At 39.6% G+C, this 15741-nt stretch overlaps 1 protein-coding gene across 2 annotated transcripts in view; it reads right to left on the bottom strand.

The window, feature by feature from the left end:
- Window positions 1-14327, bottom strand: part of CHPT1 (choline phosphotransferase 1) — a 17982-nt gene extending 3655 nt beyond the window's left edge. The window contains exons 1-7 of one of the 2 annotated variants that reach the window (XM_015889482.3): window positions 13912-14327; window positions 10969-11116; window positions 9646-9787; window positions 7362-7446; window positions 4936-5067; window positions 3220-3378; window positions 2266-2391 (exon numbers count right to left, since the gene is read on the bottom strand). In XM_015889482.3, coding sequence (XP_015744968.1) covers window positions 2266-2391; window positions 3220-3378; window positions 4936-5067; window positions 7362-7446; window positions 9646-9787; window positions 10969-11116; window positions 13912-14142 — 1023 coding nt within the window. In that variant the 5' untranslated portion in view covers window positions 14143-14327. The remainder of the gene's footprint in view (window positions 1-2265; window positions 2392-3219; window positions 3379-4935; window positions 5068-7361; window positions 7447-9645; window positions 9788-10968; window positions 11117-13911) is intronic. The other variant, XM_007419949.3, reaches the window with a different exon arrangement.
- Window positions 14328-15741: the final 1414 nt, after the last annotated feature.

Genomic DNA, 15741 nt, shown 5'->3' on the forward strand with positions numbered 1-15741 from the left:
AATCATATAAAGCCACTTGAAAAAAAGAAAGCAGTTACCAATCAAGTGAGAATTGCAGTACTTTTTAAATTTTAGTGTTCTGTAAAATTACAGAAAACATGGCTTTCCCCAGAACTCGAATTTCCTCCCCATCCCACCCCCAGGAAGACAGAATTCCAACTGTGCATCCAGTAAACTACAGAGGAATGAACAAAAGAAGAGATAGGAAAAGCCATGGTTGCCTCCCCTTCTAAGTTGGTGTTGAATTAAGAAACGCAAAGTGTCTTGCCAACTTATAACTGTAATTGTTGCTTCTATTCTATTTGATATGACCTAAATGTAATGGTACATTTCAATCCAACAAAATCTATGCGTTTGGAAGCAATACATTTTATGAATAGAAATATTAATCCATTAGTGACACAGCTATTAATGGTAAATCCTAAATCATCATTTATATAGCGCAAGTCTTTTTTTCTATTATAGGACGGTATCTTGAAAATGGGTTGCTCCTCCCCCTTCATTCAGTGGGCAGGATTAAAAGATTTATAACAATCCCTAAACTGGAAGAGGGTACCCTTCTTCAGTTATGTTCCTGCCTAAACATGCAGAACTTTGTGGAATTCCATCCTATTTTCCCTCACTGTTTTTTTTTCCACATGGAAAGTCAGGAAAGCTGAGCTAAAGGGTGTTCCCAAAGATAACAACAAGAAAGCCTGCTAGGACCTCTTTTGGCTGCAATAAACAAACAAGCTCAGAAGCTAAGTATTCTCAAGCTTGATTTAGATGGAGACAAAGGGGAATGTGGGCTAAGGCTGAAAAGCAAGTTGATCAGTATAAATGTAAAATGGTAATACACAGAATATAAGACTAACTTGTCTTACCCTCCTTGAGAAGTTAGGGAAAATACTCATTTTCATGAGTTTTTTTTTAAACATATTTAATATCATCTAATGGTAGGATGGAATTTCTGCAGAAATTTCCTCAAATAACAGCTTGATAATTTCATTATGTCCAAGAAAGTTAAGAGTCTTAATTCACTAATGTTTCATATATGTAATTTCTCTCCACAGAACAAGTTCAAGGGAAAACAACCAAGTTTCTGGCCAAATTAACCTTTAGCTTCTTTTTCAATGCATATTCTTGCTGGTGCCAGATTTCTCCTGAGAGAGAAACTGCATCCCCCATTAATTGGAGATTTACAGAAAGAAGATACCACTCTATTCTTTCATCATTTACAGTAGTTGAGGCCCACTCAAAGGGAAAATATTTACTGTATTTCAATAAGGCTTTCTTATAGCAATTGTTATGTATGCCAGTTATTCAGGGGAACAACTGGAAGGGATGCACTCTAATTGTATTCTTATTTAACACTTCTCCTGGTTAGTGTTTCCTACAGACATTTGGATAATTAAGCTGCACAGCATAGAGTTTCTAGTGATATGGTAAAGATGCTAGGTTTTCCAGTGTTCCCAATCAATATCTATCACTCATCCTTACATAAGTAAGCTAACAACTCACAATCTCTTTCAGTAGTAATGTGATTCTTTTAGCTTACTGTTATGGTGCAATTTTGATGTCCTTTCATTTTTTAAATCTATATTTTATTTACTCTGTTGTCTCCAATATGATCCAACAACATCAGTTCTTTTTCAGGACCTCATTTTGTCTTAGTCTAGACTACTCTGGATAAAACGTAGCATAGGTTGGACACATAAGGAATGATAACATATTTTCTTTCTGGGACTATAAACTTTGAGCAGGCTATTTTAAGACATAAGGGATTCATGTTTTCAAGGTAGATTAATTCCACATTTTCTTTCTACTGTTGCCTCTCTGGAAGAATAATTATCCATTCACTGAGGAGCACAGCCATCTTTACCTTTTTCCCATCAAGCTGCCTTGATACAAATAAAGCTGTTACATAGTCTTTGTACCTTCTTGTTAAGGAAATTCCTAAAATTCTTGCAAAATTGTATCTTTCAGCTCCTGAGGACTGCTTTGGTATGTTTCAGTTTTCAAAATATCCTGTTCTACTGTAGGAAAACAGAACACTAAACAGAACTAATGATACCTTTCTGTCCTTGGGAACTCATATTTTTGTCATAAACCAGAAACTAATACGTGTTTGATTTCTAAATTAGATAATCCACTAGATTTTTTTGCTGCTTTTGGGGATCAGGGTGGGGCAAAGGTCAAACTACCAAACATTATTATATTATGTATTCTTATATACATAATTACATAAAAACATAATGCTTGCAAATTTAATGGAAATTTACTTACCAGTGCTATCCACAGAACAATATATTCATCAATAAAACAACTGAAGTACTGGTTTAGAAATAAGAGGCCTGGCCCAATAAATGCAGTATCTTGAAGGAAGATCTCACTTTTTGTCATGTGTGCTATCTATAAACAGAAATTACTGGTCTGAGATTGGTGGCTATATAAATTGAATGAGTAAATAAATAAAATCAAGACTTTAGATCCTATTTTAATTTTTTGCAGTGTAAATGTACTATCAACTCCTGTGGGAGTCATTAGAATGCTATCAAATCAAAAACTTCAAATTGTTTTAAAATGTACACTAAGCAAGAATAGTAACAACTTATTAGTGATCAACAATCAGAACTACAAAAAATGTGAACAGATTTTGTCTACTGGTAGAGGTACTCATTTCTTATCCACTTTAAAAAGCTTAATATAGAATAGCAATTGTAATACACAATATATATTCAGTGTTTATTAAAAGTAGACTTACATGGAGTAAATGCATACTTTCTAGTTTATCTTGGTGTTCAGTGGGCTTTCTTTCTGGTAAATATGGCCTTAATAATAAAATCTGAAACTACTGTTTGTAGGTATTTGCTATTAGCAAAAGAGTACCAAGAAACCATTCATTGTTTTATTTGTCTTAATGAACCATAATTTGTAGTAAGTGTCCATTTTTTAAAACCGAATTAATATACTATCATATTTTAGATTTCTAGGTAGTTTTTAAGAAAAAAATGTTCCATTTGCCCACATTAGCTACAATCCTAATCACACTAACTTGGAAGTTAGTTCCTTTGAACTCAGTGGGCCCTTTTTCTTGGTGAACATACATCAAATTACACTATTAGTTTGACATTTTTTATTAATATCACATTAATACTGATTCTTAGAATTCTTTATTGTGTTCAAAACACTGCATACGTCATAATGTTATGTGCACAGCAAATAGCAAGAAGTTTTTACCATCAATTTTTGTGTGATTTTTGCAATCACAAATCCAAAAGTTAAGGCATACAGACAAGGATGTTTTTCAAACAGATGAGTTGTGGATTTTTTGTAGATCATTATTGCCAGAGTAATAATTAGGCCTATATGAAGGCCTGGAGATAAAACACTTGTTCCCTGAAATACATAAAGACATTTATGTATTTATTTTAGAAACTTATGTTCTGCTTTTTCTTTCTAGCTCAAACAATAAAAAATAAAAAAACATAAATAGATGTTAAAATATAAAAGTTAGAAAATAATTAACATCAAAAATATAATAGCACTAAGAAATGAAACAAAACAATATGATCTACTGAATTTGAATCAAACCTGTTTTTACAAAAAAAGTGCATATAGGAAGAAACCTGGAAGAAACCTGTCCTTAATCTATCCAGATGTAAACAATTTAGGCCTTTAAATATTAAAAGCAGAATTCTGAATTCACCCAGAATTTAAAAGATAATCTCTGCAAACTGGAAGATGGGATTGGCTAAGTAGCATTTTCCACCATTTGAAGTTTCTAAATGCTTTGAAAGCAAGCCATAGAACCTCCCAGACTCCTAAGATATGAATACAGATAGTCCTCAGGTTATGATGGCAATTGGGACCAGAATTTCTGTTGCTAAGTGATGCAGCAAGTGCAATGTCACGTGACCACATCACTTAGTGAAGACAATGCAGGCAGTCCTGGTTGCTGTTGTAACCCAGAGACGTGTGAGTCATTAAGAGGACCTCAAATGACTGGAGTCCTAGGCAAGCAGGCTGGCAGGTGAGTACCGCAGGCAGGCACTTCTGAGTGCAAGCAGGTGGGCAGGAGCTGCAGGCGGGCACTTCTGAGCACAGGCGGGCTAGCGGGGGATGTAGGTGGGCTGGTGGGGGCTGCTATGGAGTGTAGTCAGGTGGGGGTGCTACAGAGTATGAGGTCTCAGGGGCTCCTCAGGAGAAAAAGCAGCAGGAGCAACTTACAGGTGCAACTTGCAACCTTCCCTGCCAGCTTCCCCATTGACTTTGCTTGTGGAAAGCAGGCAGGGAAGGTTGCAAATGGCAATCAAGTGACTGCAGATTGCCACAGTGTTGTAATTGTGAGCCAAGTACCTGAATCATGACCACCTTACTGTGAGGGCACTGCTACGGCCAGAACTCTGAGGACCGATTGTAAGTCCCCCTTGTTCAGCACCATTGTCACTTTGAACAGTTGCTGAATGAGTTGTAGTTACAGTGAAGTCTAATTTTATCAGGAAGAGTTACAGCTTGTGTGTCCCAACTGCTCACTAATGCCATTAATGAAGATTTTAGCTTTTATACCAGATAGAAGAGGGAAAAGACTTATCAAATTGTTATACTGGCTTTGCTTTGAAAACGTTTAGCAAGAATAAGCAAACAACTCCACAGACACTTAAGAAAACTGAAGAAATAATTCAATCTTGAAACTGCGTAGCTGCTGTTATTATATCCTTTCCATTTCTCCTTTGTAATATGAAGCTGTAGAACAATTCAAGCTACGGCACAATTTTTTTATTAGTACATTTCACACTGAAGACTGGATTTAAGGCTTTCTAAAACTGAGCACACAGGAACTATTTATATTAACCAAGGTCACGTAAATGAAGAAATTCTGTAATCTGCAAATAAATCCAACTGAAAAAATGTTTATTCATATAAACCAACAATTAACATCTTAAAAATACTTACCGCTATTGTAGATCCGTTCTTTCCCACACCTCCTCCAAAGATTACTCGGAAATAATTATAAGTTGAATATACTGCCACACACACTACGCCAGCAAGAAGTATTTTCTTCAGTTGTAGTTCTAGCACAGGGATCTTGTAAGGAAAATTATCATTTAAAAGGTTTTAAACCTTTCCAGCACTACTAAAACTTAGCAATTTATCTGAACTATTTTTCTTCACTAAAAGCAAAGGTAACATAGCCATGCCATTCACGTCAAACAATTCTGTTAGCAATCCCAGATTATGATTGGAGGACAGGACTTTGCAGACATACAGACACTGTTCTTTAAATTCTCTCACTATTACATATGACTTAAAATTTGGAATCAAGGAACAGCATTCTTAAGCAACATGAACTCAATTTATAGCCTTATATACAGTTAGTCCTTGCTTAACAATGGTAATTGGGGCCAGCAACTCCATTGCTAAGTGATGTGGTTGTAAAGTGCAATGTCATGTGACCATGCCGACTTAGAATGGCAATTGCGGCAGTTCCAGTTGCCATCACTAAGCGAATCCCCCACAGTTGTTAGGTGCAACAACATGTGATCGCCATTTGCAACCTCCTGCTGGCTTCCCCATTGACTTTGCACAACCACGTGACTGCGGGTTGTACGTAATTGTACGTAATTACAAGCCGGTTGCCAAGTACCCTAGTTGCAATCATGTGTTTGCAGGGATGCTGCAATGCCTGCAACTACGAGGACCAGTCATAATTCTCATTCGGTGCTGTCATAAGTTTGAACAGTCACTGAACGAGGATTACCTGTATACCATCAACTATATTTCCAAAAAATGGATAGTTCCTCCAGGTTCACTGATCTAAACAGCTATAAGCACCACAGGAAATGCAAACACCATCTGCCCATTTTGTTTATATGAGACCCTGAGATTGTATTATCCATATACTCTAGCTAATACAACTTTAGAATAAATATTTACCTTTCTTATTCAACAGTAGTTTGAAGGAAACTTCCAAGAAGCAGCACAGAATTAAAAAGAAAAGTAAATTAAATGAATCCTGTAACCAACCAGGTTACATTTCAGAATACAAAGTTGCCTAAGGTGCTATTACCAAGATCATGGTATCTCAAACAATCCATTACTCCATGCCAAACAAAAGAACTTTCACAATGAAGATGACTTAAATTCAGTATTTTAGCTGTGTACTGTAGCTTCAAGGGAAAAAATGCATTTCCAAAGGAAAACTTGAGAAGTTTCAGTAATAACATGCTGAATTTCTTACATACAGGTATTCAATAATTCAAGCATGCCAGAACATTAAAATCAGTTTCAAGAGTAAACTCAGGCAAGTGATGCTTACAAACTTTTAAATATTTGTAAATGTTGTAAATGTTTAAAATTTTATTGTGGCTGTATAAATACTTATACTGTGGTGTCAGCATTGCCTTGCCATGCAGTTAATATTCATTCACTCAATCTGCTGGATTTCCAAATGGCTGGAAAAGTCCAGGGAGACTGATTTCTCCAGTGGAAAGATCAGGCTTATCCAACCTGAGGTCTTCATATCCAGTGGACTTAATTCCCAAAATTTTCAAGAGGTCATCCTAGCTGATGCCTTCTTTGAACAGTAGTTCTCTGAATTCTTTCTGTAAACCTAAATTCTACTTGGCAAAAACAGTCCAGCTTTGAAAAGCAGGAGGAGCATAATTTTCTCTGAAGTTTTCAGAAAATAAAAGGGAGATGCATCCTGTTGACTTATAGCAGGAGTCCTCACGGACTCCTAAACGGGGCCAGTTCACGGTCCCTCAGAATGTTGGGGGGCCGGACCCGGCATACCTGTCATGTAGAATAGTCTGCAATCTCCCTCCTCGTGCATCGCCTGCAGCTCCTGACACAGCCCCGACACTTCCGCTTCTGACAGACAGCAGCGGTGGCCAATCAGGCAGGCGGGCCGGATAAATGACCCTGGTGGGCCGTATCTGGCCCACGGGCCGTACTTTGAGAACCCCTGATTTATAGCAATAAACTCAGTACAGCCTTTGAATGCTACACAAATGTTAAGTAACATCAGTTGTCAGCTAGGCAATAATAAAGGGCACAGAATTGGAACTATTATTTAAACAGCATATGTTTAAATAATTGTAGTAATTTAATACAAACTTCAATTATGGCAGATGGAGTCTTCTTCCTTTATGTAGTTCTAAACTCATGTATTGGAGAGCACATTACAAACCCAGAGGTGACATTATACTTGAACCACATGAGAAAAGGCATCCTGCAATAAACATTTAAGAGTGTCCTATTTTTAAAAGAGGGAAAAATCAAAGTTCAACAAAATGAAAAGGATTAGAAAGAGCCACTTAGTATCAATATGTTTTCAGAGATCTGAAAATATATTTAAGCCTGTAGATATATCTACTTACCTTTGTGTCCCACATTGTTGTTCCACCAAATGAGGTTAATAAAAAGATTATCATTACGGTGATTTCAGTTTCAGTCACATCAATTCTAGAACAAAAAAGAAATTGATTGACTCATACCAATAACTTAATGTTTTTATGAATAGGGAATCATATCAAGGATTAATCAAACATTTTCTAAAATAACTGTAAACATCAGGGAACTCAATAATGAAATTAGCTTAGTAATTTACTTTGTTTCTGGTAATTATATTTTCCTAATTCAATATGTAATTTAGCTGATATAATGGCTGGAATATAACATTTTATTTATTTTATAATAGCAGCATTTAAAAATATAAGGAAGGGCATGGATCACTATCTCCTCCCACCCAAAGTAAGATGCAAATTTATCCATTATTATTATGAAAGAAATAGAAAATAATCACTGGCCTTGACACTTTAGCAGCTGAGGCTCAAGTATCTGCACTATATCCCATTAAAGAGTTCCCAAAATGTAGAAAAGTACAAGTTTTATAGTAAAACTAAGGTACTTAGCATGCTAAATTTAAAGCCAGCAACTAAAGGGGAAAAAAAAAAGCACAGCAAAGAAATAGAGTTATACTAGCATAGTGGAATTATTTTTCCTTTTAAATAACCAACTTGATGCCATATCAAAAACTGCTTTTGAAAGTATTGCTTTCAAAACTGTTTATTATGTAGCACGAAGACAGCTTTGTTAAAGAAAATCAAGTCTGAAGGCCTCTTAGGATTAAAACCCCCTTAGTTCAAAAGCCAGCTCTTTGGAACAAAATTGGCACTTATAAATCAAAATTGAATTATAATCAATTGAAATTTTGAACTGGGATTATAAATAAAAACATGGGTGTAACACCCACTTTAGGGTGATTATTTATATATCAAGGGAGAACAGATAAAGCACAAATTTGCATAGCCTCTGCCTGTGCTCTTGTGCTCTACGTGGGACTGCCCTTGAAGAGTATTTGGAAGCTTCAGCTGGTGCAAAATGTGGTAGTGCGGGCAGTTATGCATGCCCCTAGAAGGGTACACATTACAGCTCTGCTCTGTGAGCTGCACTGGTTGCCAGTTTGCTTCTGGGTCCAATTCAAGGTGCTGGTTTTGACCTTTAAAGCTCTTCATGGCATGGGGCCAGGTTATTTGAGAGACTGCCTCTCCTCGATTACATCTGCCCATCCCATCAGGTCTGGCAGAGAAGGCAGGCTGCAGGTCCCACCAGTCAGGGAATTCCATATGGCTGGTCCCAGGAGGTGGGCCTTCTCTGCTATGGCCCCTGCCTTGTGGAATCTTCTCACCCCCCCCCCCGGAAGTGAGATTAGCCCCATCCCTCTTAACATTCCACAAGTCCCTCAAGACCTGGCTTTGTGATCAGGCCTGGAGTCCCAGTGGACCAGGGAGATTTTACAGGGGCTCCCTTACTGTGGTTAACATCGTTGTCTCCTGTTGTGTGTGTTTTTATAATTTTTATAGCTTTAATGATTGCTTTATATGTATTTATTGTTTTTTTAATTGAGTGTTGTACACCGCCCAGAGTCACTTTTTTGTGAGATGGGCAACTATATAAATATGATCAATCAATCAATCAATATAAAAGAATTCAATGCCTCATTCTTGTGGGGAGGCTGGGATGGATTCCCACATTGTGCTATAAACGATAACACTGTTGATTCAGTTTTGCCTTTGCATAGTATGTGATTTGTGTTGTGGTTTGTGCCTGAGTATGATGAATATGAATCCAGCTAATTGTGATGCATTGCACAAATCATGATTAAGCAAATTGTAATTTAGGACACATGAACCAATCTTCACATCTGCCTATTTGCCTGCTGCTGACCAAGTACCAATTGCTGGACAGTGGTAAGGGTACTGTTCTCTCTTTTCATGGTCTTCTACCTAAACTGGAATTGAATCTGAGCCAGACAGCCCCTTCAAACAGACAATACCTATCTCTGATAGCCATTCAAAAAATAAGACACTTTCATCCTGTTTTGGTTCCAACCTTGCCAGTTGAAAGCAGTAGCAGAAGTTTAGGGTTTCTGCCTCATCTTTCATAACCTTTCCTGCAAAGTCTTTGATCCTTTCCACTTACCCTTCTTAGCTTTCAAACTACTTTGTGAAGTATTATCATCAGTACTATTATCTCAGTATGGAATTTACAAATAACATTTTTCCTACTAGGACTCAGGAAAAAGCTGGTACCTCAGTTGAAGATGACAGCAAATTTTTCTTAACACAAGTTGCAGATCAAATTATCCAGGCATCCACTTACTTGCCAAATTTGAGCATCCCTGATACATAGGTTTGCCAGTGAGCACAGTAAAACAGGAACATCCCAAAGAAGGAAGAGAAAAAGAGCCAGTCTGGATCTGTTCCCAAGCGAACTGCAGTGCAGGCTGCAATACCAATGAATACTGAAAAGGCCAAATAAGTTAGGTTATATATCATACCCGTTCTGGAGAATATATATAAATTAAGAGTTTGTGTGTAACCAGGAACTACTTTCCATTAATAAAGTAAAATGAAAGCTACACTCACAGTAAAAAAAACAAGAACCTTGCACTAACTAGTAGATTCTACCTATCTTAAGTTAATGTGTTTTCTTACCACTGCTTTATGAAAGACACCATGTAATTTAAAAAAAATACCTATGAGCTGAGCTTCCATAAATATTACTCTGCATTCCAGCAATTGTTGTTAATATGCTCTTCATTTAATCTGAACAATTAACAACCCACTTCCACCCACTTTACTTCATATGTGTCAGGTTAGTTTGAGGAACCAGAAGACACTATTTTGGACCTTGAGTCCAACTTCCAACCTTGTACAGGAATCCAGTTTAAAGCACGCCGGACAAATGATTGTCCAGCCTCTGCTTAAAGTGAGTCACCCACTTCTTGGATAAGTGGTTCCACTCAAATTTCTCTTACTATTAGGACATTTTTGAAAATATCCTACCTGAGAGTAACTCTATGAATTAAACATTTGAAAAGACTAATTCCAGTCTGGTTTCAGATGAAAACATTGGACAGAAATTGCCTTGGTTGCCCAGAAAGAACATTTGTTCTACAGGTGGAAGGACTGCCTTCCTGGGCTGGCTCTGCACAGTGGGAATTGTTCAGCCCTTTGGATTTGGAGTGTGCAAGGGCCTTCACATAGCAAGTGGCAACTCAAAAACAGCTGCATTTTTTCCCAAGACACATGACTGCCCTCTGTAGTTGCCATCAGATGTTGGAAAAAGACACCTACTTATGGTTTAAAGAGCTGCAGATCGGTGTAACATGTTTCACATGCTTCCATGAGCCTGTTGCCCTTCAGATTGGAAGCACTGCACAGGCCTAGTATTAAGGTGGTTTCACTTCCATCTGAAGGGTTATAGGATAAGCTTGGGAGATGGGGGTCTGTTGAACCATGGCAAATATCTTAGGAAGGCCTGGACTGAATTCACAGAGGGAAGCAATCCTATATTTGGATTAGAAGAGGGAACTACAGGGGTTAGTCTACAGGGGCTAGACTAAAAGACCTCCTTCCAACTCTATGATTCTATGATATTTCAGTGCTGGAAATGCAAGACTGAGCTAATTAAGAAAGTTACCTGTTGAAATAGAATCGCAGCCATGGTCAAACAATTCTCCCAAAGGAGAACTGCTATTTGTTCTTCTGGCTTGCTTTCCATCGATCGCATCCATAGACTGGTAAATAAAGAGTCCTAATGCACAAAAGAGGAACACCCATGGAGGAGCCTGAAACAAATATACAGAAACCATCTGTTCTGCCATTCTTATCCAATGACTATAATAAGCATAAAGTGGCCTAGAACATCTATTATGACATTCCCCTTAATCACTGTTTGGTCTTTGGCAAATCTCATTTTAAATGTGTTTGTAACAAAACCAGTGAAGGACATGCCCCTTCAATCTGCTAGCTGGCCTTGTACTTTGCATGCCAGATATGAACACAGATCAGACAGGTGAGGAAGGTTACCAGAAATGTCATTTAAATCATTGCCAGTACTCCAGAATGGCAAGAGTTAAACCTTTTTGATTTTTCTCATCTTGATTAAGTAAAATTTGTGACAGCTGTAGTTGTTGTTAATCACTAGGGCAACTTTTTCCAATTTGGTGCTTTCCAGATTCATCAGAACGCTCAACTTTGTCTTTTGGAATTTCACTCATCTCAAAAGGCAAAATGTTTAATACATTTTACAATTTCCCCAGTTTTATAGGAAATTTTAAGGAAAAAAAATGGAAGTGGGAATTACTTTTAAATCCCTCCACATTGCCCATCCTAAGCCTGGATGACCAATGAGGGAAGGTCGGGTGTAAGGCTAGCAACCTGACTCATTAAAAAATGTTCCCTGCCATTGAAACAACAGGTGCAAAAACATGATCTGATCAAAATTGTTGGAGAGCAACTTTTACTGTAAAAAACAGCAACTGTACTGAATAGCAAACAAGACCTAGGTCTAAGTCTTCCACATATTTTTTTATTTAGCAAATTTATATGGTTTCCCACATTAACCAAGTAACCATTTTGATTTAGCATAAAGTGCAGGATAAGCAGTTAAATGGGCATATAAAGAAAACTCCCAAATGGCCCCCAAAACATGTCTCCACCCTCCCCAAAATCTTAAGAGTGGCCCTTGACCACAAAAATGGTTGCCCAATCTAAATTCTAAATTACGTTATGTTCTAAATTAGGTTCTGTTCTAAATTATTAATCCCCCTATAGGAGTTGGGAGCTGGTATCTTTCTTGAACAAATCCAACAGAGTCTCAACTCAATTTTTAGAAAATGTTTTGGGAACCCAAGCCTTAGTCACCCTACAAACTCATCCAGCTTAGTCTTGTTACACTGGGGCAATGGCTTTCCATGCTTCTAGTCTTGAGTTCAATACAAAGGAATGAACCTAGAATCTTTTCCATGCAAAGCTTCTATCTATCTATCTATCTATCTATCTATCTATCTATCTATCTATCTATCTATCTATCTATCAATCATAGCAATTTATATAGCTGCCCATCTCACAATCAGAATCATTTAATTTGACCTTTGCATATTTGTAGTCCAGTCACATATACCAAGTGTGTGTTATTATACTGCACATACCCCCTGGTTGGTGGGACGCTGGTAATATTATCTTGGCTTGCAAGATAGTCTCAAGTTTAGAGATCCAAGTTTCCATAAAATAGCATGAGTATGCTTGGGGTAAAACTGGGCTTTGGTTGTGCTTGTGGCATATTGGCTAAAATATGTCATAACTGGTGCTGGGTAAGATTAAAGCTGATAACCTAGTCTACAGTTATTCTATCTTACTAAAAAGTACGAGCAGGAGATCTGGTTCTAGTCCTCCCTTAGACACAGAAGCCAGCTGGATGTCTTTGGGCCAGTCACTCTCTCTGAGCCAAGACTGGAAAGTGGGAAAACATCTATTTACCAACCCAAACTAGACTAGCATGGTAGATTACAGACCATGAACATCAATAAAGAGGCCTTCATTCTGCAGTGGATTGGGCTGATAATATGTACCATAGACTAGTATCTAGCCAATCTTTGCTGATCTTGAAAAATCAAGCAGGGTCAGACCTGGTTAGTCCTCAGGTAGGGACTACCAGAAAATCCCAAAGGCAAGGGGCCAGACTGGGCACTTAAAAAAGGAGGCGGCAGCAATAAAGATATCACTTCCTTATTGTTATCAAGAAGCTTAATGGGTCTATGCAGCCACCAGCAGTTAAACTGCACAAAAAGGAAATTGTATCTTTATGTTTTCCATGCAAATAAAAACGGAAGTGAGCAAACTTTCTCTTTCATAGAGAGGCAAGAGACTAAAATCAGCCCTTCCCTAGCTTCCACTTGTGAAGAGCACAAAACATGTACATACTGGGACTTTGCTCATGGATCACCAGTCTAATTCTCATGCCCATCTTAGGTAGAATAACATTTTACAGGTTTCTAATCCGCAGAGGAAAGGCATGAGGTAAGTCTAACAATTTTTTTTTTTTTAAAGCTAAATATAATAGCCTCATTAACTCTGTTGCGGAGTTACTTCAACTTCCACAAATTCCAGGGTGGCCCAACTCTTTTCTTAAAAAACAAAAAAGGATTATGACAGCCAACGCAGACCTTTCCCAACACAAACTACAGGTACTGGACTCTGGCCCACCATGCTTCTAACAAGGCTGCAGCATTGGCTAACAATAAGCCCCCACCTCCCCTGAGCAGAGGGGGGCTTCTCTTACGGAACGCGTGCATGACAGAACTACAAAACTCCGTGGCAGCTCGGCTCACCGAAACTGTCAAAGAGTATACTCTAAGCACGCTAAGATCTCAACGCTACCGCTGATCTCCTTGAAGGCTGGGGAGGGTGAGCCCTGGAATTTGAACTCCAGGCGGCCCAGGCCTTTCCCTTTCCTGCCACCCCGTCCCTCCGCCATCCGGAGCGCCCACCAGCGGGAGGGCGCTGAAGGGGACCCAGGGGGCGCGGCGTCCCCACAAGGGCGAGCGGCGGAGGCGGTTCTCCCCGGCGTGGACTACCGTACCTCCTCAGTGGCGCTAGGGCAGTAGTACATGAGGACCAGCAAAGGGACGAGGTTGAAGACCAGGCCGCCGAGCGTGATGGCATTGGGGGCCAGCCAAAGCGGCGTGCGCTCTACCAGCCAACCCCAGTAACGCTGCAGCGGCGGCTCCAGCAGCGAGCGCCCGGACGCGCTGTAGCGGTGCTCCTCCAGGCGCTTCAGCTGCGCGGCGCTCAGCGGCTCCAGCAGCGCCATGGCGCCTTCCTGGTCGCCCGATCTTGCTCGGAGAGCCAAGCAACCGCGCGACGGCAACGGGAGGAGTCGGGGGCGGGGAAGCCCGCGGGGCTGGCTGGAGGCGGGCAGGAAGTTGCGAGCCGGGAACGGTGGCCGCCCCGTCCCGGGTGCGGTTGGGGAGCTCAGCGGCTCCGAAGCGGCTCCTCTCCCGCGTCCTGCTTCTTGCCGGCAGCTGTGGAGGTAGTGGAGCAATCGGTCGTTTCCGTGTCTCCTCTCACCTCCCGTCCGGTCTGGGGAAGACGGGGTGATTTCGGTGACCGACAGGCAGTGGGAGGGCGACAGCCTCGCGCAGAAAAAGTCGTGTCGATTCTGAGCGGATCCCGCAGGCTGTGGCCCATCACCTTAACTTCGTGTTGTCTTCCTATGGTTTCCTAAATAACCCCAGTTGTCTAGGTTTACATAACTCTAAACCATAAGTCCACAACACCACTAACCACATTTTAATTGTGTGAACTAGTCCATGTAGTGAGCTGACTGTGCAAATTCAGAAGACTGGGTTAAGCAAACCAAGGTTAAGTAAACCAATGCTAAGCATGTCTCCAATTCAGTGATTGCCATCTAGGAGCTCTTCCATGCGTGGCGGCACCTGCCAGTTGTGTGCTTTGATTTTGGTTGCACTCACATAATATGCTGTTAATCAAGCCACTTTTTACCTTGTGAACCCAGTTGCTTGGATGTGAACAGCACACTGAACCGCAAACTAGTGGTATATATGTAGTTTAACTATACAAGTATTTTAACATAGAAGGATGTGCATGGTACTAAACTATGTACATGGTTACTATAGGAGCATAACCTCCCTTTGCCCAATCCTGAGTCATTGCCTATACAAACTAGAAATGACAGGAGTTCATAGCCTAGACCAGTGTTTCTCAACCTCATGGGCTTTAAGATGTATGGACGTCATCTCCCAGAATTCCATTACCTGGAATCAAAACCAGCTATACAGGTTTTACAGCTAGATCTAGACTACCAGATCTAGGCAGCAAAAATCCACACAACTGTTATATGGCAGCAACAATTCTGAAAGTTGAAGTCCACACATCTTAAAGTCAATGAGGTTCAGAAACATTGCCCTAGACAACTAGACGGCACAAGGCTGAAGGAAGGCTGATATCCACATATTTGCCTTGCCTGTATATAAAGATCAGACTGATATGTTTCTCCAGAATTTTTCAATGTAAGCCTTGCGTTGCAATACAGTAGCCTCAGGCATATTAAGAAGTAGTTTCTCTATTCAGTCCCTTTGCTGCATGTAATACCATGATTATGACAGCTTGATTTAAAAGTTACTGTGTACGTTTCATAATAAAGAAAAGAATGACAGAATGCCAGTAACTCAAAGAGTGCTAGAATTTAAACCCTGAAGCACACACATTAGAGAGTTTGATTCCTGTGTTCTGCACAAGGCAGAATTTCTGTGCATGAATAGCTTCTTTCCTGTCTGCAGTGAAGCAACTTTTCTAGCAATATCATGTTTATGTCTATGAAACTCCTGCTGTAAGCAAGTCCCTGAATGCAGAGTTGAGCGTCTTGTATGTCACTGCTGTCCTAATGTGA

This window comes from Python bivittatus, unplaced genomic scaffold, assembly GCF_059951505.1.
Source record: "Python bivittatus isolate LINGU-HERP-01145 unplaced genomic scaffold, Pbiv_v1 ctg000330_np1212, whole genome shotgun sequence".
Taxonomy (NCBI): domain Eukaryota; kingdom Metazoa; phylum Chordata; class Lepidosauria; order Squamata; family Pythonidae; genus Python; species Python bivittatus.